Here is a 22,115-nt window from a genome sequence, read left to right as displayed (position 1 = left end):
AGAACCAAGCAAGTCCAGAATTGAGATGGGAGATGTAATTGGGTAATCACATTAATACTGACTTTAGCATGTGAAACTTGGATTATGAAATGAAAGACAAATGTCAAAGATTCAAACAGTCTAAAATTATCAAGAAATGAAAGTGTGATGCAAATAATGAATTAAGCAGTGAAAGTAAACATAAAGTATTGAGAAATCAAACACTACTAAGGTGATTTCACCATGTAGAAAGAATGGCAGAAAGCAAGGTAATTTAGAGTGAATATGAATGTAATGAATACTTTGGGTGCAAAGGGACAAACTCCAGTGTAACAAAGAACAGAAAGTGATGAGGAAAGTAAGAAAAGATTATAGTAGGATGGGATGAAAGACCTCTGAAACACATAGCAGTATAGTCAAATGAAAGGACACCCACATATAGACACACTAATAAATAATAGTAGCTTCAAAAGTCAAAGTGAAGATCCTCTACTGGGAAGGGGTTAGTCAATTACTTTCAAATTAGTAAAGGAATTAAAGTAACTTTGGACTTTTTCGATTTTTGCATCTCTCTTCAGTAGTTTATGTATTGTCTAATGTTTCTTTCATAATATTACAATATTAAAAAGATAATGTCCTACCTTACAACATCCATGGATCCTGCTCCAGCTTTGAAAAAGTCCAAGTCATCAGGCACATCTATATTAAGAATGGCCTTCCAGGTCTCCCTCATTTTCTCTGCAACTTCTTGTTCTTCTGCTGTCAGTTCCACAGATTCAGAGGTCTCTGCAGCAGCACCATACTTTGAAGCATTCATCATCTTCCCATCGACACTGATTCTTGAAACATTCAACTGTAGACAAAAGATTATTTGCTAGAATGCTTTATTTAATGGAAATGTACAAAATAGTACTACATATGTTTACACTACTGATAGAAAACTTTTCCAAAGTAAGATCCAGCACAGTAAAGCAACAATCAGTAAAATTAGATACATAAGTACATTTTTTTTATGTAAAAGGGAGAACTACTAAAGTGTTACGGCCCGCCCTTAACATACTCCACTACCATCACCTCCTCCGCTTGCTACCTCGTTCACCACCTCTCCACCTCCCCTTCCACGTCACCATCTCATGAACCTTCCACGCCACCATCTCACGAACCCTCCACGTCACCGTCTCATGAAGCCCCGCTACTGTCCCGAAGTTGGATTCACGCGGCCCCATTCGACTCAAGCGGAAGTGTTAAGCAAGCTCCCTGCTTTCTGCAAGTCAGTCGAGGTCAAGGCCTCAACCAGTGAACACAACGCCTCTTGGACTACCGTGGGATCTACCTCACCCAGCACTTCACCACTGCGACACTGCATAAGTATCACTTCCCCTCGTCCCGTTTTCCACATTGCCTCCATATAGGATTAGTATTATTGTTAGGTATTAAGTTGGGTTCTTTGTTATATTTATTCATGTGTTATATGTATATGTGTATGTCAGTTTCATGTGTTTCATGTTATATCTATATGTGTATGTCAGTTACATTATTGTCTTATTAAATAGCTTCTTAAGTGCCCCCCTTTCCATTTCCTCACCAGTTGAACCTGCAGTTTTTTTTTTTATTGTTATTGTTCACCGGCTCCCCGATGCCAATATTACCCGTTTAACCAGTGAACGTAACAATTGGCGACCGTGACAGGACTTTTATAACCCTTGTTCAGTGTTCCATTTTTCCAGTGACTTTTTTTGTGATTACATTATTTTTTTGTGTTTCTGTGGTGTTGTGACTTTGATGTGGTTTTTTTCTGTGACTTACTCTGCGTGTGGTTTAAATTTACCTTTGTGCGATCAAGTGGCTCCCTTTGGGTTAAAAGTGCTTCGTGACTTTCATTGGTATCGCATAGCAGTTGTAGAGCAGGAAACCAGGTAGAAAGGCGTGTTCACCGATAGCACTTATCTCTACTTTTTGTACATAGGCAGGTGTGTAATAAGTGTTATCCAAGTGTTGGGATCATCATATGTTCATGCGAACCCTCAATCCCATCACTTCGCGGATAATTTTTCTCGCTAGTTAGAATCAACCATTTTAACTAGTCTCTCAGACTAATCCGCCTCCTTATCAATAACAAGTCTCAGTACAATTCGCTCCTCACTCTCAAGTCTCGTAACTAGAGTAATCCGGATCCCTCTTAATGCCGTAATTCTCTAGTTAACCCCCTCATTAGTGATTGTACTCATAAGTGTTTACTTAAGTATAATCTAGGTAATTTCCAAGATTGCCTTTATTATCACTCTGCCAAGTTCCTCACTTAAGTAATTCGCTTATCATTTTTTTGTTGTTGTTTAACATCTATTTAATATGGCTTCCACTCAGTTTAACATTGAAGATTTTTGTGCTGACCCTTCTCTGGAACAATTTAAAGATGCTAATATAAAGAAGGACCAGTGGAAAGCCATCGCTAAACATTTTGATGTTCCCATCACGTCTCAGATGAATAAAGAGGTCGTTAAGAATGTAGTTGTTGAACATCTAGTGTAAGAAGGTCAGTTGCTAGGAAATGCCATAGAAGAGTTAACTCCCATGTCAGCAGCCTCTACGAGGACTATAATACCCAGTCCCCAGGAAGAACAGGATAAGAGTAGGATAAGACAGTGGGAAATTGAGAAGCTTAGACTAGAATACCGGATGCATGAAGAACAAATGCAACTACAGGCAGAAAAAGAAGCGAAAGAGATGCAACTGCAGGCAGAAAGAGAAGATAGAGAGAGAGAACAAGAAAGACAAATGCAACTACAGGAAAAATAAATGCAACTACAGGCAGAAAAGGAAGAGAGAGAATTTCAGTCACAACTTAAAAGGCAAGAGAAAGAGTTAGAAATTCAGGAGTTAACCCTACGAAATGACGCTAAGTTTAAAGGGGAAGAAATAGATATAAAGAAAAGGTTAGCAAGCTTTAATCCTGCTACAGCTGCTCCGCTAGTTCCCCCTTTTGATGAATCTGATGTTGACGGATCATTTCGCGCTTTTGAGAGCATTGCTAATAGGAATAAATGGCCCAAGGATCAGTGGGTGTCTCTCCTTGTCCCTAAGCTAGTAGGAAAAGCTTACAGGGTATACAATGGCCTTAGTGATGAGGTAGAGTATGAAGAGATCAAACGTAACATTCTAGACGCTTACTCTATCACTTTTGACGGTACCAGACTCCTACCCATTGCTCTTGATAGAGGACCTTATAGACACCATAGGAGTAGCCAAATTTGCAACCACAATAGATTTACTTAAGGGTTACTACCAGATTACCCTCTCGGACGAGGCCCGAATGATATCCCCCTTCATCACCCCCTTCGGGCTATACCAATACACAGTGATGCCCTTCGGCTTGTCTAATGCTCCCGCCACCTTCCAGAGGGCTATAAATTACATCACCCAGGACTTGTAGGGAACATCTGCCTATCTGGACGACCTGGTGGTGACTTCAGACGACTGGGTGACACATCTGACCCATCTCCGGAGGCTGATGGGTCGGTTGCAGGAAGCCGGTCTTACAATCAACCTGGCCAAGTCCACCTTCGGGAAGTCTACGGTGGTCTACCTGGGACATGTGGTGGGGAACAGCAAGGTTCGCCCCAAGAGAGCCAACGTAGAGGCCATCCTTGGCTTCTCTGTCCCTACCACCAGGAAAACTCTCATGAGGTTCTTGGGGATGGCTGGTTTCTACAGATGATTCTGTAGGAACTTCTCCACCCTGGCTGCCCCGACGGACCTTATCAGCACTTCCGTCCCCTTCCACTGGACCCCGACCTGTGACCAAGCCTTCCAACATCTCAAGGCGTTCCTCTCCTCGGAGCCAGTGGTCTGGACGCCAGATCACTCCCGCCCCTTCCATCTACAAGTGGACGCAAGTGGAGTTGGAGTGGGTGCTGTCCTCCTACAAGCGGACCCCACAAGCGGCATCCTCCATCCCATTGCCTATCACTCCGCCAAGCTGAAGAAACACCAACTCAACTACTCAACCATCGAGAAGGAGGCTCTGGCACTCGTCCTGGTGCTCCAACGTTTTGAGTGGTACCTTCATCCTGGTCCTCAAACTACGAAGGTCTTCACCGATCACAACCCTGTGGCCTTCCTTCACACCATGAAGAACCGAAACCAATGCATTCTTAGATGGGTCTTGTTAACTCAACCCTCCAACTTGGAAGTCCACCACATCAAGGGGGTGGACAACATCATTGCTGACGCCTTATCAAGATCTCCCATCTCACCTCTTTCATGAGCCCATTACGGAGGTCTTAGGGGGGAGGAAATGTTACGGCCCGCCCGTAACATACTCCACTACCATCACCTCCTCCGCTTGTTACCTCGTTCGCCACCTCTCCACCTCCCCTTCCACGTCACCGTCTCATGAACCTTCCACGCCACCGTCTCATGAACCCTCCACGTCACATCTCATGAAGCCCCGCTACTGTCCCGAAGTTGGATTCACGCGACCCCATTCGACTCAAGCGAAAGTGTTAAGCAAGCTCCCTGCTTTCTGGAAGTCAGTCGAGGTCAAGGCCTCAACCAGTGAACACAACGCCTCTTGGACTACCGTGGGATCTACCTCACCCAGCACTTCACCACTGTGACACCACATAAGTATCACTTCCCCTCGTCCCGTTTTTTCCACATTGCTTCCATATAGGATTAGTACTATTGTTAGGTATTAAGTTGGGTTCTTTGTTATATTTATTTATGTGTTATATGTATATGTGTATGTCAGTTTCATGTGTTTCATGTTATATCTATATGTGTGTCAGTTACATTATTGGGTTATCAAATAGCTTCTAAGTGCCCCCCTTTGCATTTCCTCACCAGTTGAACCTGCAGTGTTTTTTTTTTTATTGTTATTGTTCACCGGCTTCCCGATGCCAATCTTACCCGTTTAACCGGTGAATGTAACACAAGGGCAAAAAAAAATATATTAGAAAAAAAGGCTCACTGGAATTGCAATCTTCAAAAAAGATCAAAAGAATCAGTCAAAAGCCTGGGACAAATGTTTTGACACCTCTCACTTAAAAGAAGTTAAGTTGTAGGAAGATGAAAATACAGAAGCAAGTAAGGAGTTCCAGAGTTTATCAGTGAAAGGTATAAATGATTGAGAGTACTGGTTAACTCTTGCATTAGGGGGTTGGACAAAATAGGGATGAGAGGAAGAAGAAAGTCTTGTGCAGTTTGCCGCAGGAGGAGGGAAGGCATGCAGTTAGCAAAATCATTAGAACAGTTACCATGAAAACAGCGACAGAAGATAGAAAGAGATGCAACATTTCGGCAGTGAGAAAGAGGCTGAAGACAGTCAGTCAGAGAAGGAGAGTTGATGAGACAAAAAGCTTTTGATTCCACCCTATCTAATAAAGCTGTAGGAATGGAACCCCCAAAACTTGCAAAGAGTACTCCATACAAGGACGAATAAGGCCCTTGTACAGAATTAGCAGTTGGAGGGTGCGTGAAAAAACTGGCAGAGACACCGAAGAACGCCTAACTTCAAAGAAGCTGTTTTAGCAAGAGATGATGTGTGAAGTTTTCAGTTAAGATTATGAGTAAAGGACGGACCAAGGATATTTAGTGTGGAAGAGGGAGACAGTTGTGTGTCACTGAAGAAGAGGAGATAGTTGTTTGGAAGGTTGTGTCATGTTGATAGATGGAGAAATTTAATTTTTGAGGCATTGAAAACTACTAAGTTTTTTCTGCCCCATTCAGAAATCTTAAAGAGATTAGACTAAGTCAGGCATTATGTGGCATCCCTGAGAGATCTGTTGACTTCCTGAAGGGATGGTCATCTCTGAAAGGACATAGAAAGATGTAGGGTGGTATTATCAGCGCAGAAGTGGATAGGGCAAGAAGTTTGGTTAAGAAAGTCATTAATGAATAATAGAGAGTCGATGATAAGACAGAACCCTGATGAACACCACTGTTAATAGATTTAAGAGAAGAACAGTGGCTGTCTACCATGGCTGCAATAGAACAGTCAGAAAGGAAACTTGAAATAAAGCTGCAGAGAGAAGGATAGAAAATGTAGGACAGTTTTGAAATCAAAGCTTTATGCCAGACTCTATCAAAAGTTTTTTATATGTCTAACACAACACCAAAAGTTTCACAGAAATCTCTAAAAGAGGATAACCAAGATTCAATAAGGAAAATCACCAGTAGAGCAATCTTGACGGAAGCCATACTAGCAGGGACAGATGAAGAAATAAAGTTATTGGAGATGTTTTTGGCCAGATGCCAGAAGTCATGAGGAGAATTAGAGTTTGAAAGATTTTGACATTCTCTACTTATAAAAGAGTGTCTGGCAAGCTGAAGAACAGACACATTTAATAGGATAATCATTCTGCTGGCATTTTGGCAAATGGATTTTGCTCAAAAATATAAATAATGTGTGAAAATAATAAAACCTCCATTAACCATTAGTGTATGAGGAGTTTCATGGGGCTCCCAGAAGCTCGGAGCCCTAGGCAGCCACCTAGTGTTACCTAATGGTAAGTCTGCCATTGCTTGTAATCAAAGATGGATACGTTGATCTAAAATGATGTCAGAGTGTGGTAGTCTTTGAAGCATGAGCCTATGCAGAGGCCAACACCACATGTTCCATAGCTCTTGGGCCTCAATGATGTGGTTTTATAAACAACACATTTTCATTGTCCCTTCCCAGGTCTTCCAGGTGTTGGAGGTACATTGATAGGAGAATGTAGTTGAAATACCTCAATGAACTGCAGGCACACCAGCGGATTACCCCTCGCTTCCTTGCTACGCCTGCCAGGTCACACATGAATGTTGATGTGGTTCCTGTATCTCTGCAAAAGTTGCATAGCTACTTTCTTGTTGAAGTTATGAAGGGATGATTTCTCTCCTGTCCCCTCATTATACATATTGTAGCCATTAAACAAGCAAATGTCTAAGAGATGGAAAAATACTTTCCTGTTCCACTTCTTGGACTTTCTGAGGCAGTCAAGACTTGATATCTGCATGTCACTTTTATCTATTAGCCTCATACTTGTATTATAATCATTTACCACATCAGGCTTGGCAATTCATTCTCCTGTTACCCTATCTATCTTTTTGGTTTCTTCCATTTCTCCTCTATGGATGGTTGATAGAAGCATAACTTCTCTTTTGTCAGTCCAGTGAAGTACAAGTATGCCATTTGCTTCTTTCTTCTGAATACCTCTTTCATTTTTTTCTTGAAATTGGGGTAATTTTTTTATGTTTTTCCTGAGTGTTCCCACTAAGCCAGTTTTATGATAAGTCAGATATTTGGCTAGTTGTGGGCCTGTGTAATAACTGTCCATGTAAACCACATGCCCTTTGCCCAAGTAGCCTCTCATTAGGCATTTTATAATTGCACCAGAGAAGCCTAGAAGATCTTTCTTGGATATGTCCACTTCACTAGCCAAATAGATAACTTGATCCAAAACTATTTTTGTCACAATCACGTAGAAGGAAGATCTTTATAGCAAAGCAATGGGAATTGGACAGGATATGCTTGAAATTTACCCTTCCTCTGAACAACATCAGTGATTCATCAACCACTAGTTTCTTAAAGAGTGTGAAGAATTTTCAGAATTTTTAATTTAGATTTGTCAACAGTAGCCGGATTTTCCAAAGAGGATAATTTTCATCTCTGTCTTCTGTGTCATTCACAAAATAAAGGTATCTGAGAATACTTATATACCTGTCCCTTGTAAAGTATTCAGCAATATAGAGATAAACAAAGAGTCATTTCTTGCCCAGTAATCTGATAGCACATGTTTCTTGGCATGTGGCATCAACATTGTAATAGCCAAGAAAGTGAACAGTTCACTATGTGTCACATCACATCACTGCTTTGAGTGTGAACTTCACTGATGCCCATTATCTTTCTACATAAAATATCTATTTGACTCTGTCACAATGATATCAAGCAAGTATTCGTATTCATCAAAATACTACAAGACGTCACACTCCTCAGGAATGTTGGGCAGTTCATAGTGTCTTGTAATTCCTTCACCACTGGTGTGATCAAAATCAAGCTGGTTTGGCACAAATTTATTTGTAGACTGCCACTGAAAACCACTTTCTGATGCAGATACTACTGAAATGCTGGTGTCAGTCACATGTATGTGTTTTCTTCTCACACCATCACTTGCATTTTCATCTTGTGGGGATGTAGATCATCGTCTTTCATGATACTGGCATCTGAGATGAGGATGTGATTTTGAGGTCAGAATTGCAGTCACTGTCACTTTTCCAGCTACTGCTATCATCACTGTCAAAGTCACTATCTTCCTCGTCATCATCAGTGGGTAAGTAATCACTATCGGCAGAAGAATCAGAAGTACATTCATCAGGGTCACTATTTTGTGGATGCGAGGTTGGATCAGATCTACTCGCTCCACCCAAACCACCTGGTGAGTCACTTGAGTTGCCAGACACCGTCTCCATCGCTCATGAAATCACAGCTAACATGTCTCTGTGTTTAGGGACAGACTTTGTTGGGAAGCAAGAAGAGATGCCAATTGTCTCCAAAATTGGATGCATGGAAAACCATGCTCTATTGATGCTTGCCACTCCTTCAGGACTACCTGGAGGACAGACACCTGCAGGTAACTGTCAGTGGTTGGGAGTCTGACGTGCAGCCCATACAAGCAGGTGTTCTTCAGGAGAGCTGTCTCAGTCCCCTGCTTTGGAATATTTACATAAATGACTTGCTGCACCTCATCCCCAGTATACAGACATATGTGGATAACGTAACTCTGACCCAGAGCCATGACCCGGGGGAAACATCTGCCATTGTGGTTCAGCTCAACACCAAGCTGAGATGCATCATCACCTGGGGTAACATGTGGTAAGCGAAGTTTGCAAAACACAAGACCAAACTGCTCCATATGACCAGATCAAATGTACCCCTGAGCCTCAACTTCAACAGGAGGATGCTGGCCTTGCAAAACGAAGAGCAGGTACTTGGGGTCACCTATGACAGCAGACTGACCTTCAAATTCCACACCAAGCACATTCCAAAGAAGCCTCGGGTAAGCTTTCATCTCTGAGGAGGATGTCGTGGCACCTCGACAACAGAGTTGTGAAGATCTTCTACAAGGCACAAATCTGCTCCTCCCTGGAGTATACATGCCTTTCTTGGGGCAGTGCTGCCAGGAAGCACCTTCTCCTCATAGACAAGGTACAGGAGCAGGTTGCACAGCTCATCAAAGAAAGAGGAGCTGGTCAGGAACCATGACTACAATCACTCCAAAAGCGTCAGGACATGGTGGGACTCACCGTCATGTTCCATGTGCAAGTGAAGCAAGTGAGTCACCTACAACTGCTAAGGCAGCCACAGTGGAGGCCCCTTGTGGCAATGAGGGCTATCGCTCAGACACTGGGTGAGCTGCTAGAACTGATCCCAGACATGGCACCAGTAATGATGTTTTCCATGCCCTCACTAACCTAAACCAATGGAAAGCTTATGGACCTCATGGGGTCCCTCCTTGTACTCTCAAAAACTGTGCTTCCATGCTTGCGCCCTGCCTGGCCAAACTCTTTCAACTAAGTCTATCGACTTCTACCTTTCCTTCATACCTACATTCAGCCTGTTCTAAAAAAGGGTAAAAATTCTAATCCCTCAAACTACCATCCTATAGCTTTAATCTCTTGCTTATCAAGTTTTTTAATCAATCCTGAATAGGAAGATTCTTAAACATCTATCACTTCACAATCTTCTATCTAATTGCCAGTATGGCTTCCATCAAGGTCGCTCTACTGGTGATCTTCTGGCGTTCCTTACTGAGTCTTGGTCATCCTCTTTTAAAGATTTTGGTGAAACTTTTGCTGTAGAGTTAGACATATCAAAAGCTTTTGATAGAGTCTGGCACAAAGCTTTGATTTCCAAACTGCCCTACTGTGGTTTCTATCCTTCTCTTGGGGGGAGGGGGGGTGTTCCACTCATAAAAGCTTTGTTAGGAACGGTGAAATCAAAAGCTTTTCATCTTATCAACTCCCCTCCTCTGACTGACTGTCTTCAGCCTCTTTCTCACCACTGAAATGTTGCATCCCTTTCTATCTTTTATCATTATTTTCATGCTAACTGCTCTATTGATCTTGCTAACTGTATGCCTTCCTTCCTCCTATGGCCTTGCTGTCCAGCCCTCTAATACAAGAGTTAACCATTATTCTCAATCATTCACAGCTCTCACTGGTAAACTCTAGAACTCCCTACCTGCTTCTGTATTTCCATCTTCCTACAACTTGACTTCTTTTAAGAGAGAGGTGTCAAGACATTTGTCCCAGCTGATCCTTTCTGATCTTTTAGGGAGGCTGCAATTCCAGTGGGCCTTTTTTTCTAATATTTTTTTGCCCTTGCCAGCTCTCCCTCGCATAAAAAAAAAAAAAAAAAAAAAAAGCAGCAACAGTATGTAAATAAATACACAAGCTTTTGGAACACTCTGATATGATCAATGACAAATTTGGAGGGAGCATCCCTCCAAGGCTTTAAAGTGACAACAAATAACTAGCTGTTGAGGCAGGACTGATATGATATTAGATCAGAGTTAGGCTTTTAGATAGGTAACATTAAAAATATGCTTTTAGACTATAAAATACAGTTAGGGTATAAAATGTAATTACTCTGAAGTGTAAATACTTTGTAATTTGTGTGTATATATATATATATATATATATATATATATATATATATATATATATATATATATATATATATATATATATATATATATATATATATAGAGAGAGAGAGAGAGAGAGAGAGAGAGAGAGAGAGAGAGAGAGAGAGAGAGAGAGAGAGAGAGAGAGAGAGAGAGAGAGAGAGAGAGAGAGAGAGAGAGAGAGAGAGAGAGAGAGAGAGAGAGAGAGAGAGAGAGGAGAGGAGAGAGAGGAGAGGAGGAGGAGGAGGAGGAGAGGAGGAGGAGAGGAGAGGAGGGAGAGGAGAGAGAGAGAGGGAGAGGAGGTGTGTAAGGGCCGAAAAACCTAACTACCCTTGTTATGTCTAAACACATTGTTGTACATGCACACATGCACATGCACACACACACGCACACAAAACGGGGAAGAAGTATATGAAGATGCTGGAGAGATAGCTGAAATTTTGAACGACAACTTTTGCAAAGTGTTTACAAAGGAGGAGCATTTTATGGGAGGAAGGCCTACGGAAATAAAGCAAATGCAGGACATCATGGTTACTAAGGAAGACCTAAGGAAAATTATAAGCAATCTGGATATTAATAAATCAATGGGGCCTGATGGCATTTCTGGGAGGTTGCTAAAAGAATGTAAGGATCAATTGTTGAACCCCATATTTGATATTGTGGATACCTCCATACGAACAGGATTAGTCCCGAAAGAGTGGAAAAGAGCTGACATTGTGCCTATATATAAGAATGGTAGTAGAATGGAACCGCTAAATTATAGACCAGTATCGTTGACTAGTATATTGTGCAAGGTATGTGAAGAAGTAATTAAAGCTAAGTGGAGTGAGTATCTAGAAAGTGAAAACATTCTGAGTGAAAGGCAGTTTGGTTTCAGAAAAGGAAGATCGTGTGTATCCAATTTATTATGTTTTTATTCAAGAGTGACTGACATACTACAACATAGAGAGGGATGGGTGGATGCTATCTACCTGGACTTGAGAAAGGCCTTTGATAAAGTACCACACAATAGACTGATGTGGAAACTAAAGATGATTGGAGGAGTAAATGATAAACTAGCAAAATGGATGGAAAATTACTTAATGGGAAGAGAAATGAGAACAGTGGTGAGAGGAAGGAAGTCCGAGTGGAAGAAGGTAACCAGTGGAGTTCCACAAGGGTCAGTGCTGGGTCCCATCATGTTTTTGATTTATGTTAATGATATGCCAGTAGGAATTGACAGTTATATGAACATGTTTGCAGACGATACTAAAATTATGAGGAGAGTAAAGAATGTGGAAGATTGTAACAAGTTACAGGAAGATCTTGATAAAATATATGAGTGGAGTAAAGAGTGGCAGATGGAATTTAATATAGACAAGACCCATGTTATGAAAATGGGAAGAAGTAGATACAGACCAAACTGGGATTACAGACTGGGTGATGAGAAAATTAAAGAGACCAATGAGGAGAAAGACTTAGGAGTAACCGTGCAAAACACCTTGTCACCGGAGAAACACATTAACAAGATTTTTGGAAAACATACAACATGCTTCAAAATATTGGCCTTGCATTCCACTACCTAGATGAAGGAATGATGAAGAAGATATTATGTACCTTAATAAGACCCCAGTTAGAATATGCAGCATGTGTCTGGTCACCGCATATGAAGAAAAATGTGAAGAAGGTAGAAAGGGTACAGAGGCTGGCAACAAGGATGGTACCAGGACTCAGGGAGTTAGACTATGAGGAAAGACTGAGGAAGGTGGGGCTGACCACATTAGAAGAGAGAAGAACAAGAGGAGACATGATAACTATGTATAAATTGGTGAACAAGATTGACATACTGGATAGAGAGTTGATAAAGGTGACCAAAAGTAATTATCTCCGAGGACATGGAAAAAAGCTAATAAAGGACATCTGTCTAAATGACGTGAGAAAATACAGTTTCCCGCATCGTAGCATTGATAAGTGGAATAAACTGAGCAGTCATGTCGTTGACGCGGTGTGTGTCAATCAGATGAAAGAGAGATATGACAGGAATGGACAAGGAGACAGGACACAAGAGAGCTTAGCTCAGGCCCTTTAATACACAAATAGGTAAATACAAATAGGTAAATACACAAACAGCCGCCAACACATCCCACCACACACACACAAAGCTACCACGCCTGGCCGCCAGTGCACACCACCACACACCCACACACTCCCAGGAAGAATGAAATGAAATGGATAGACCTGTAAGAAATAAGTTACCAAATTCAAAATATGCCGATGAGGCCCAGGGAGCAAAACCAAAAGTGGCCATACAAAATATGAGTCCATCTTCAACAGGAGCAACAATGCAAGGAAAATTTGTTATGCTAGAGAAGAAATTTGAGGAGTTGCTGAAGGAATTAAAAGTTCAGAGGAGTAAGGAGGAGCAGGATAGAGAATTCCGCAAGGCTTTGAAGGAGGGAGTTAAGAGACTGGAGGAAAATGAAAAACAATTGATGGATGAGAATGGACACTTGAGAGTGGAGGTTGAAAAATACAAGAGACAGTTGAAGGAGAAAATGGAGAAAGTTGTAAAGGAGAAAGATGACTTTAAGGAAATTATCAGTGAGCAAAGTGAAAGGTTTGAAAAGGAGTGGGAAATGAAGAAAACACAATGGACTGAGTCGAGGGAAGCTGAGATGGTTGGTTTACAAGAAATAATTAAAGATCAGTTGAATGAAGACAAAAAAGAAAGGTCTAAGGAACTGGTTAATGTTATGAAGAATAAGGAAACATTGATAAGAGAAATAGCAGAAAAGAAGAAGTGTGTGTTAATATTTGGGATGAAAGAACAAAATATAACATATAAGCCTAAGAGAATTAAAAAAGAATTAAAAACGGTAAGAGATCTGTTAAAAAATCTAAATGATGAGGAAAAAAGACCTACAAGAAGTGGAAGAGATCCATAGACTGGGTCCATATAAGGAGGGAGTAAGGAGACCGATTAAAGTAGTACTGAAGTCACAACAATCTGCGGAGGACATTTTATATAGAACATCAAAATTAAGAGAGCTAGAAGGTTGTAAAGAGGTGTATGTAAGGAAAAATAGAAATGAGGAAGAGAGGAGAAGATATAAGGAATTGTTGGAAGAGGCAAGAAGGAAAAATGATGAGCAGGTCTGAGGAGGAAAAGAAAAGTTTTTTGGAGAGTTATAGGAGAGAGTCAGAAAATGGTATGTGGAAAGAAGGAATGCGGAGGAACCCTAGAGGAGCAGTGGGTGGACCGTAATGTATACTAATATAGATGGGATACTGTCAAGTAGATTGGAATTGCAAGACTATATGATGGTGGAGAAGCCTGATATAGTGTGTTTGACTGAGACAAAATTACATGAAAAACAAAGGTAAATTTGGATAATAAATATAATATATGGAGAAAGGATAGAGAGGGAAAGGTGGAGGAGTTATGATTATGACGAAGAAAGATAAATGTGGATAAGGTTTGGTATGGGAAGAACAACAGAAGTGATAAGCATAAGGTTAAAAGTGATGGAAAAGAATTAATAATCATGGTGACCTATGTACCTCCTAAAACAAATTCTTGGACATTAAGGAATACGACAATATGATCAAGGATACTTTACAGAGTTTGGAAAGTGTATTAACTGGAAAAAGAAAGGTGATACTAGTAGGAGATTTTAATTGTAAAGAGTGGATTGGGAAAATCTAGTAAGTGGTGTTGGAGGAAGCATGGGAGAGAGATTCTTAATCTAATGATGGAAAATATGATGGAACAGAGGGTGAAAGAAAATACTAGATATAGAGAGATGATGAACCGGCTAGACTGGATTTGGTGTTAACAGAGAAGTGTACCTATGTGGGGATATACAATATAAATGTCCTTTGGGAAGAGTGATCATGTGGTTATGGAAATGCAGATGGCAATAACACAGCGAAGGAGAGATGAGACATACAGGAGTGGTAGATTGAATTATAGAAAGATGGACACAGAAAGTTTGAAAAATTATTTCAGAACATTAGATTGGGAGGAGATGTTACAAATCAGAGAAGTGCAAAAAAATATGAGATTTTTATGAAATATTATAAAGAAGGAGTTATGAAATTTGTACCAAAGTATAAACCGAGAGGAAGGAAGAAAGGATTGGTTTAATGCAACTTGTGTTAAGGCTAAAGAAAAGAGATGTGGCTTGGAAAAGATGGAAAAGAGCAGGAATATACTAAATAAGGAGAATTATAGAGTGGCAAGAAATGAGTATGTGAGGGTAAGGAGGAGGAAGAAAGAAAATTTGAAAAGATATTGTAGACAAGAGTAAGGAACATCCAAAATTGTTTTACAGGTTCATAAATGGTAAACTTAAAAGAGAGAGTCCATTGAAAGATTAAAAGGAGAGCAAGGGATAGTAGATGACCCTAAGATTATTGCAGAATTGCTAAATAATAGGTTTCAACAAGTATTTACTAAAGAAACAATGTTTGTAAAGCCTCAGAATGTAGAAGGAAATGTGCACATGGATGACATTAAGATACCTAAAAGGAGTTATATAAAATGTTGGAGGAACTTAAAGATGATAAAGCGATGGGATCAGATGAAGTTTCAGGAAAAATATTGAAGGAATGTAGAGAATTGATTGATCCATTATATGATATTATAAGGTGCTCATTAGAAACAGGGAAGTACCAGTAGAGTGGAAAAGAGCTGAAGTGGTGCCCATTTATAAGGGAGGCAGTAAGGAAGATCCTCTTAACTATAGACCTGTGTCTCTAACAAGTGTGGTCGGTAAGATTTGTGAGAGGGTGATAAAGAAATATTGGATACGGTTCCTGGAGGATCATAAGTTATTATCGGATCATCAATTTGGCTTTAGGAAAGGGAGGTCATGTGTAACAAATCTACTGAGCTTTTATTCAAGAGTGGTTGACAAAATACAAGAGAGAGAGGATGGATGGACTGTGTATATTTGGATTTAAAAAAGCTTTTGACAAGGTACCTCATGAGACTGCTATGGAAAGAAGAGATTTATGGAGGACTGAAGGAAAAGTGTTAAAGTGGATGGAAAACTACTTGAGATGGAGGAGATGAGAACGGTAATAAGGGATGCAAAGTCGGACTGGTTGGTGGTGGAGAGTGGAGTCCCACAGGGTTCAGTGCTGGCACCAATACTTTTCCTTGTCTATATTAATGATATGCCAGAGGAGTAAACAGTTATATTAATTTGTTTGCGGATGATGCGAAGTTGTGTAGGTGTGTGAAGAGTGAAGAAGATTGTGAAATTTTACAGGCAGATCTGGATAAGATTTGGGAGTGGAGCAAGAGGTGGGAGATGGAATTTAATCTGAGCAAAAGTCATGTGATGGAGATGGGAAGAGTGGAAGACGGCCAAGAGGGTCATATAAGATGGGTGAAGAAGTAGTGTTGAAAAAGGTGGAAAAGGAAAAGGATTTGGGAGTGATAATACAAGACCATGGGCAGTTTGAGGCTCATATTGATAAGATGTTTGGAGAAACATATAATTTGATAAAAATATTGGATTAGCCTTTCATTATATGGATAAAGATATGATGAAGAAATTAATTAGTACGGTAATTAGACCAAGATTGGAATATGCTGGGTGGTTTGGTCCCCTTATAAAAGAAGCATATAAGGAAGTTGGAGAGATTGCAGAGAATGGCAACAAAATGGTTCGAATTGGCAGAAATGACCTATGAGGAGAGATTAAAAGAAATTAATTTGCTTACCTTGGAACAAAGAAGAGAAAGAGGAGATTTAATACAGGTTTATAAACTGTTGAACGGTTTGGATGAAGTGGATAATGAGCAAATGATGTTGAGAGAGAAAATTTAAATAGAACTATGGTAAGGCCTATAGCCTGTAGGCACATTGAAGAGTGTATGGAAGTGTTCAGCTTCCACCCATTAGTGGCGAGGCAATTTTATTTATAGTGGTGTATATGGATATCAAAAGCTCATATTGGGTGTAACCACCTAGAACCTGGGTACCATGGTGACATGTAGGTAACTTTAAACAATGGCAAAGTGTTTAAGACTGTGCGTGGTGATTCAACCTCAGGTGAGTCTGCCCGATCCCACGCTCACCATCTTATCCACTACGCCACCGCCTCCCACTACGAGATCGCATAATAAAAAGATAGCCAAGGGAATATGTTTGAAGGATGTGAAGAAATATAGTTTCCCACAGAGATGTGTGGAGGTGTGGAATAGTTTGAGTAAGGAGGTGGTGTCAGTGAGGAGTGTGCATAGTTTTAAAGGAAAGTTGGATGTGTGTAGATATGGAGACGGGGCCACACGAGTATGATACCCAGGCCCTGTAAAATTACAAATAGGTGAATACAACTAGGTGAATACACACACCCACTCCCTTTCGCATTAACAGGTAAAGGTAATTACCTGCCCCTTTTACACTATTACAGTTGTTCTCTTTTTTCAAAACAGTAGTTCGAAGCTCAAGTTTGGTTTAGGGGGTCGGCCATGTTGTCGCCTCCCCCCCTCCTTGTCGGTACCTCCCTCCTACGGGTCTATACGTGTCAACGTCTGCCACCACTCCTGATAGTCCGGCAGAGAGCGGCCAGCCTTCACCTAAAGAAGACCTTGAGCGTCTATCACTCCCTCTCTCAGCCCGAGCGAGTTGCATGGATTGAGCAGCCAACGTTCTCGCCTCAATTCCTTAAAACAGGTCTAGGGTGTATTCCAGCGCTCCTGCCGACGAACTTCGTGTGGGACAAGTACCTTCCTTCCATCAACTGTACGTGTTCCATGGTGGCCTCTTCGCAGCTGGCTTCTGCAAGGGTTACTCTACGCGTCAAGACAACATGGTGAGGCAAGACCTAAGGTCCCGTGTGGTTCCCAGCCGAGTGGGCATGGTTGTTCCTGCTACCTTTTGTTTTTGTGGTGTATTTGTGCTGTCTTAATAATTTGTATTCAACTTTCAAGTGTGTTTTATAATTCCTTAGATCTTGGATTGAGTAGAATCTCCCCAGTTATCCAGTCTAAAGTGGTTGCTGACATGCTCCTCCTTTAGCTAGATATAGAACCTCCAACCTGGCACTGATATTGTGGCGACCTCGCCAGGATTTTACCTCTCTAATTTCTAAGGTTTTATGTTTTAGGTCCTTGCTGACCATTGTAAGTCGCCGAGAGCGCGCACTCACTGTCGTGGCCCAGATGTGAGTTTTGGCGTACTGCTGTCGCCTTGTGGTTCTCATTCCAAATCTCTTTTCAGAGCAACTTGGTTGTTCACTAATCTTTGATGGTCTTGGCTTGGAGTGCCTGCTTGAGTTGGTTCAAATATTTTTGGGGAGTTACCTGTTCTCCCCCTATTTCCCCCTCCTACACTACTCGGTGGTGGTGTGGAATTGTTTGTTTGTTTAATTCTTTCTTCTTTCAAGATGTCTAGTGTTGAGCAGCTGAAGACACAAGCTATCGAGCTCGGCTTCACTGGAGTTGATGTGGGGCAGTATGTGTTGCAGCAACAGCAGTTTGAGAGAGAAGAGCGAGCTCGAGAGAGAGAAGAGCGAAAGCTCCAAGAAGAACGCGAATTTGAGTTGGCCAAGCTTTGACTAGAGAAAGAGAATCGACTTCAACTAGCTCAACTCGAGACATCGTCTAAGCCGATTAAAGTTGTTGAAGGTGAGAATATTGACCGTCCCCGTATACCAACTTACAAGGATGGTGAAGACATCGCATCCTACCTAACCAGGTTTGAAAGGATTGCGGAACTCCTGAAGCTTGATAAGGACCTCTACGCCATGAGGCTGGGTGCCTCGCTCTCTGGAAAAGCAGGTAAAGTTTATTCCTCGCTTTCTCCCCAAATAATCGGTGATTATGTTCTTTTGAAAAATGCCCTCCTGAAGAGTTTTTGTAAAACTCCTGACGGCTTCAGACAAGACTTCAGATCGAGCAAGATCCAGCCAAGTGAAACCTACCAACAGTTCAGCATATACCTTAAGCGCCTATTTGAACAGTGGCTGGAGTCTTCAAAAGTTGGATCTTCCTATGATGCTCTCAAGGATTTCATGGTTTATGATCAATTTCTTTCCTCTCTGTCCTTCGTTTGTTTGTCAGGGAACGAGGAATGGTATCTCTCGAAGAAGCTGTACTGCTGGCAGATGATTGGGCTTCTGCTCGTAATGCATATCCAAAGACATCCCACTCCATGTCAAGTAACATGAAGAAGCAGAAGCTGCACCCTTCATCTGACTCTTCCAGAAATCCTACCTCCACGGTGAAGTGTCACAACTGCGGCGAAGAAGGACACATCCTGCCCCGGTGCCCTAAAAATCCTCGCGCTTTTAAAAGGGACAGTACTTCAACACTCACGGTGGGTTTCTGTTTGGGAGATAAGGAAGTGTCCAAGTCTACCTACTGTGTTGCAGGGACCATAAACGGTTCTTGGACCTCCACCATTCTCCGCAACACCAGCTGTTCCAGTCTTCTAGTCTCCGAGGAAGCCCTACCTGACGTAGACACCACCAATTGCAGACAAGTAACCGTTTATGACTACCTAGGCCACGCTGACCAGTTCCCTGTAGTTAAATGTTACTTGAAGTGTCCTTACTATGATGGTTGGGCCAATGCTGTTCGAGCCCCAATCAAGTTTGCAACAGTTCTGCTTGGTGACATTCCGGGAGCCCGTAAACCTGACGATCCTGCCTACCCTTTTTCTGCCCACGTGACCTCCGTCTCCCCCTTACAAGGGAATGGTGCTGCAGCTGCCCTGACTCAACCCGACGTCGTGTTGCAACCCATGGCGGCGTGTGGGTGCTGTACAAACTCGTGCCGGCTCTGGCCGCATGAGACGCCTTCACCCTCTCGTTCTTCCCAGCTTGGAAGCTCTTACAGTGACTCCATCGGATTTTGCTCATTTACAGGAAACATGTCCCTCACTAGCTACTGTCCGTGATAAGGCCTCTGTCGGACAACCCAAGCTCGCCAGGAATGGAGCTTCCTATAAGCTGGTATGGGTGGATGGCCTACTATATTATGAGTAGGTTTCCTCTACCCATCCAGGAAAGCTTGGGAAATGCATGCTGGTTGTCCCTTCCGACTGACGAGGTGTTATACTCCAGGTGGCCATTGAGAGTCCCCTTGCCGGTCACTTCTCTCACAGGAAAACTGAGGGCAAGATCAGTGAACACTTCTTCTGGCCTACCATGGCCTCGGACATCCGAGACTACTGCCGCTCCTGCAACATCTGCCAACGTAAGTCATCCAGGGGGCGGGTCAAGACTGTTCCTCTCCAACCCTAGCCTGTGGTGACTGACCCCTTCTCTCGGGTGGCGGTGGATGTTGTCAGGCAACTTTTACCTCCTTCTTCCGAAGGCCACAAGTACATACTGACCCTTATCAACTTTGCCACAAGATTTCCTGAAGCGATTCCTCTGAAGGACTGGCTGGATGTTAGAGTAAACAAAAGTAAGGTTATTAGAGTAGGAGCTTTTTATAGACCACCTAACCAGTCAGCAGATGTAGACAACCTTATGGTAGATGAGATAAATAGGGGGTGTACTAGTCAGACAATTATCTTAGGGGATTTTAATCTTAAGTCAGTAAACTGGGAGAGGATGGTAGGAGATGCTAGTGAAAATAAGTTTATGGAAAGTTTTCAGGATAACTGTTTAGTGCAGATGGTAGATAAACCTACTAGGGGGAGGAAGGTTTTAGACATAGTACTAACAAATATTGAGCATTGTTTAAAGGAAGTTGAGGTAGGAGAGACTTTAGCAAACAGTGACCATCATATAATTAGATTTATCATTAATTCCAGTAGGGATAATATAGTGAATAAGACTAGAGTCCCAAACTATCAGAAAGGCAATTATGGTAGGTTATGTCAGTTATTAGGAGAGGTAAACTGGGAAGATAGTTTTGGAAATAAAACTGCACAGGAGATGTGGGATATTTTTAAGGTTGTAGTAAAGGGTATAGTGATGCAGTGTATCCCTTACAAAGATATAAGGCAGAGAAACAGGAAGCCATTATGGTGGACTCATGAGATAGGTAGACAGATCAGAGAGAAGAAGAGGGCATATAGAGAGTTGCAGAAAAGTGGGAAGATGTAGATTTGATTAGGTACAGACAGGTCAGGGATGATTTGAGTAAGGTTATAAAAAAGTAAAAGGCAGGCAGAGATAAAACTAGCTAGAGCTGGGAGTAAAGATCCCAAAAATTATATAGTTATTACAAGGTCAGTGATAAAAGAAATAAGGATAGGATTGGACCACTCAGAAAAGATGGTGTAGTAGTGGATCAAAATGAAGACATAGTAGAATTATTGAATGAACAATTTTCTTCAGTATTTACTAGGAAAGAATAGGAAATCCTGTTACAAACAGTCGACAGTAGTTTAAGAACTTTAGAAAATATTGATATAAAACCAGGAATTATTAGGAAATTTATTCTTGAACTAGACGATAGGAAAGCTAGTGGTCCTGATGAGCTACATGCCAGAGTACTTAGGGAGGGTGTAGACAGTATTTCTGAAGCACTAAGTTAATCTTTGAAAGATCACTTAGGTTTGCTGAGATACCTCAAGACTGGAAGTTAGCTAATGTTACACCAATATTCAAAAAAGGTAGGAAGGATGATGCGAATAATTATAGACCGTTCAGTTTAACTAGTATAGTATGTAAGATACTAGAGAAAATCATTAAGGCTAGTATTTGGGAGCATTTAAATGAGAATAAATTAATTAGAGATACCCAACATGGCTTTAGATCAGGGAGGTCCTGTCTTACAAATTTGCTCGATATCTTAGAATATATTACCAAGGAGTTAGATGATGGAAATAGCATAGATGTTATATATCTAGATTTTAGCAAGGCGTTTGATAAGGTACCGCATAGGAGGCTAGTGTACAAATTGAGACTACATGGGATAGGGGTAGGTTAGTTGATTGGATTAGTGAATGGCTTTCTGATAGGAAACAGAGAGTAGTATTAAATGGGGCAATGTCTGAGTGGAAGGAAGTGGTTAGTGGGGTACCCCAAGGATCAGTGCTAGGACCTCTTCTTTTCTTGGTGTACATTAACGATTTAGATATAGGAATTAGTAGCAAAGTATCAAAGTTTGCAGATGATACTAAGATAGCATGTGCAGTACAGGGTGAAAAGGACAATTACAGAATACAACGAGACCTGGACAGGCTGATAGCATGGGCAGACAGGTGGCAGATGGAGTTTAGTTCTAAAAAGTGTCAGGTTATGCATTTAGGTAAAGACAACACAAACTTTAGCTATTAGATGGAGGGATGTTGGCTAGAGGCAATAGAGGAGGGAAAGGATTTAGGAGTAGTGATAGACAGGACTATGAAATTTTTAAAGCAATGTTTAGAAGCAAGAAATAGGGCAAATAGGATCCTGGGTTTTATAAATAGAAATGTTAGTTGTAAAAGTAAGGAAGTGGTGCGTAGCTTATATAATTCCTATGTTAGGCCCCATTTAGAGTATCGCATACAGGCCTGGTCACCCCATTATAGGTAGG

The 22,115-nt window shown here is 41.4% G+C and overlaps 1 protein-coding gene across 1 annotated transcript in view; it reads right to left on the bottom strand.

Annotated features, from left to right (window-relative positions):
* The window catches only part of LOC123499957 (cytosolic 10-formyltetrahydrofolate dehydrogenase-like), a 330,856-nt gene that overhangs the window by 202,455 nt on the left and 106,286 nt on the right, over positions 1-22,115 (bottom strand). Inside the window, exons 14-23 of the mRNA XM_045248489.1 lie at positions 19,971-20,026; positions 19,636-19,827; positions 19,000-19,090; positions 17,714-17,903; positions 9,112-9,220; positions 8,568-8,815; positions 8,176-8,421; positions 7,948-8,015; positions 6,708-6,759; positions 621-832 (exon numbers count right to left, since the gene is read on the bottom strand). Coding sequence (XP_045104424.1) covers positions 621-832; positions 6,708-6,759; positions 7,948-8,015; positions 8,176-8,421; positions 8,568-8,815; positions 9,112-9,220; positions 17,714-17,903; positions 19,000-19,090; positions 19,636-19,827; positions 19,971-20,026 — 1,464 coding nt within the window. The remainder of the gene's footprint in view (positions 1-620; positions 833-6,707; positions 6,760-7,947; positions 8,016-8,175; positions 8,422-8,567; positions 8,816-9,111; positions 9,221-17,713; positions 17,904-18,999; positions 19,091-19,635; positions 19,828-19,970; positions 20,027-22,115) is intronic.

The sequence above is a fragment of the Portunus trituberculatus genome, chromosome 50 (genome assembly GCF_017591435.1).
Source record: "Portunus trituberculatus isolate SZX2019 chromosome 50, ASM1759143v1, whole genome shotgun sequence".
Classification (NCBI taxonomy): Eukaryota; Metazoa; Arthropoda; class Malacostraca; order Decapoda; family Portunidae; genus Portunus; species Portunus trituberculatus.
The sequence above is the reverse complement of the archived record's forward strand: the minus strand, read 5'-3'. Positions and strand labels throughout refer to the sequence as shown.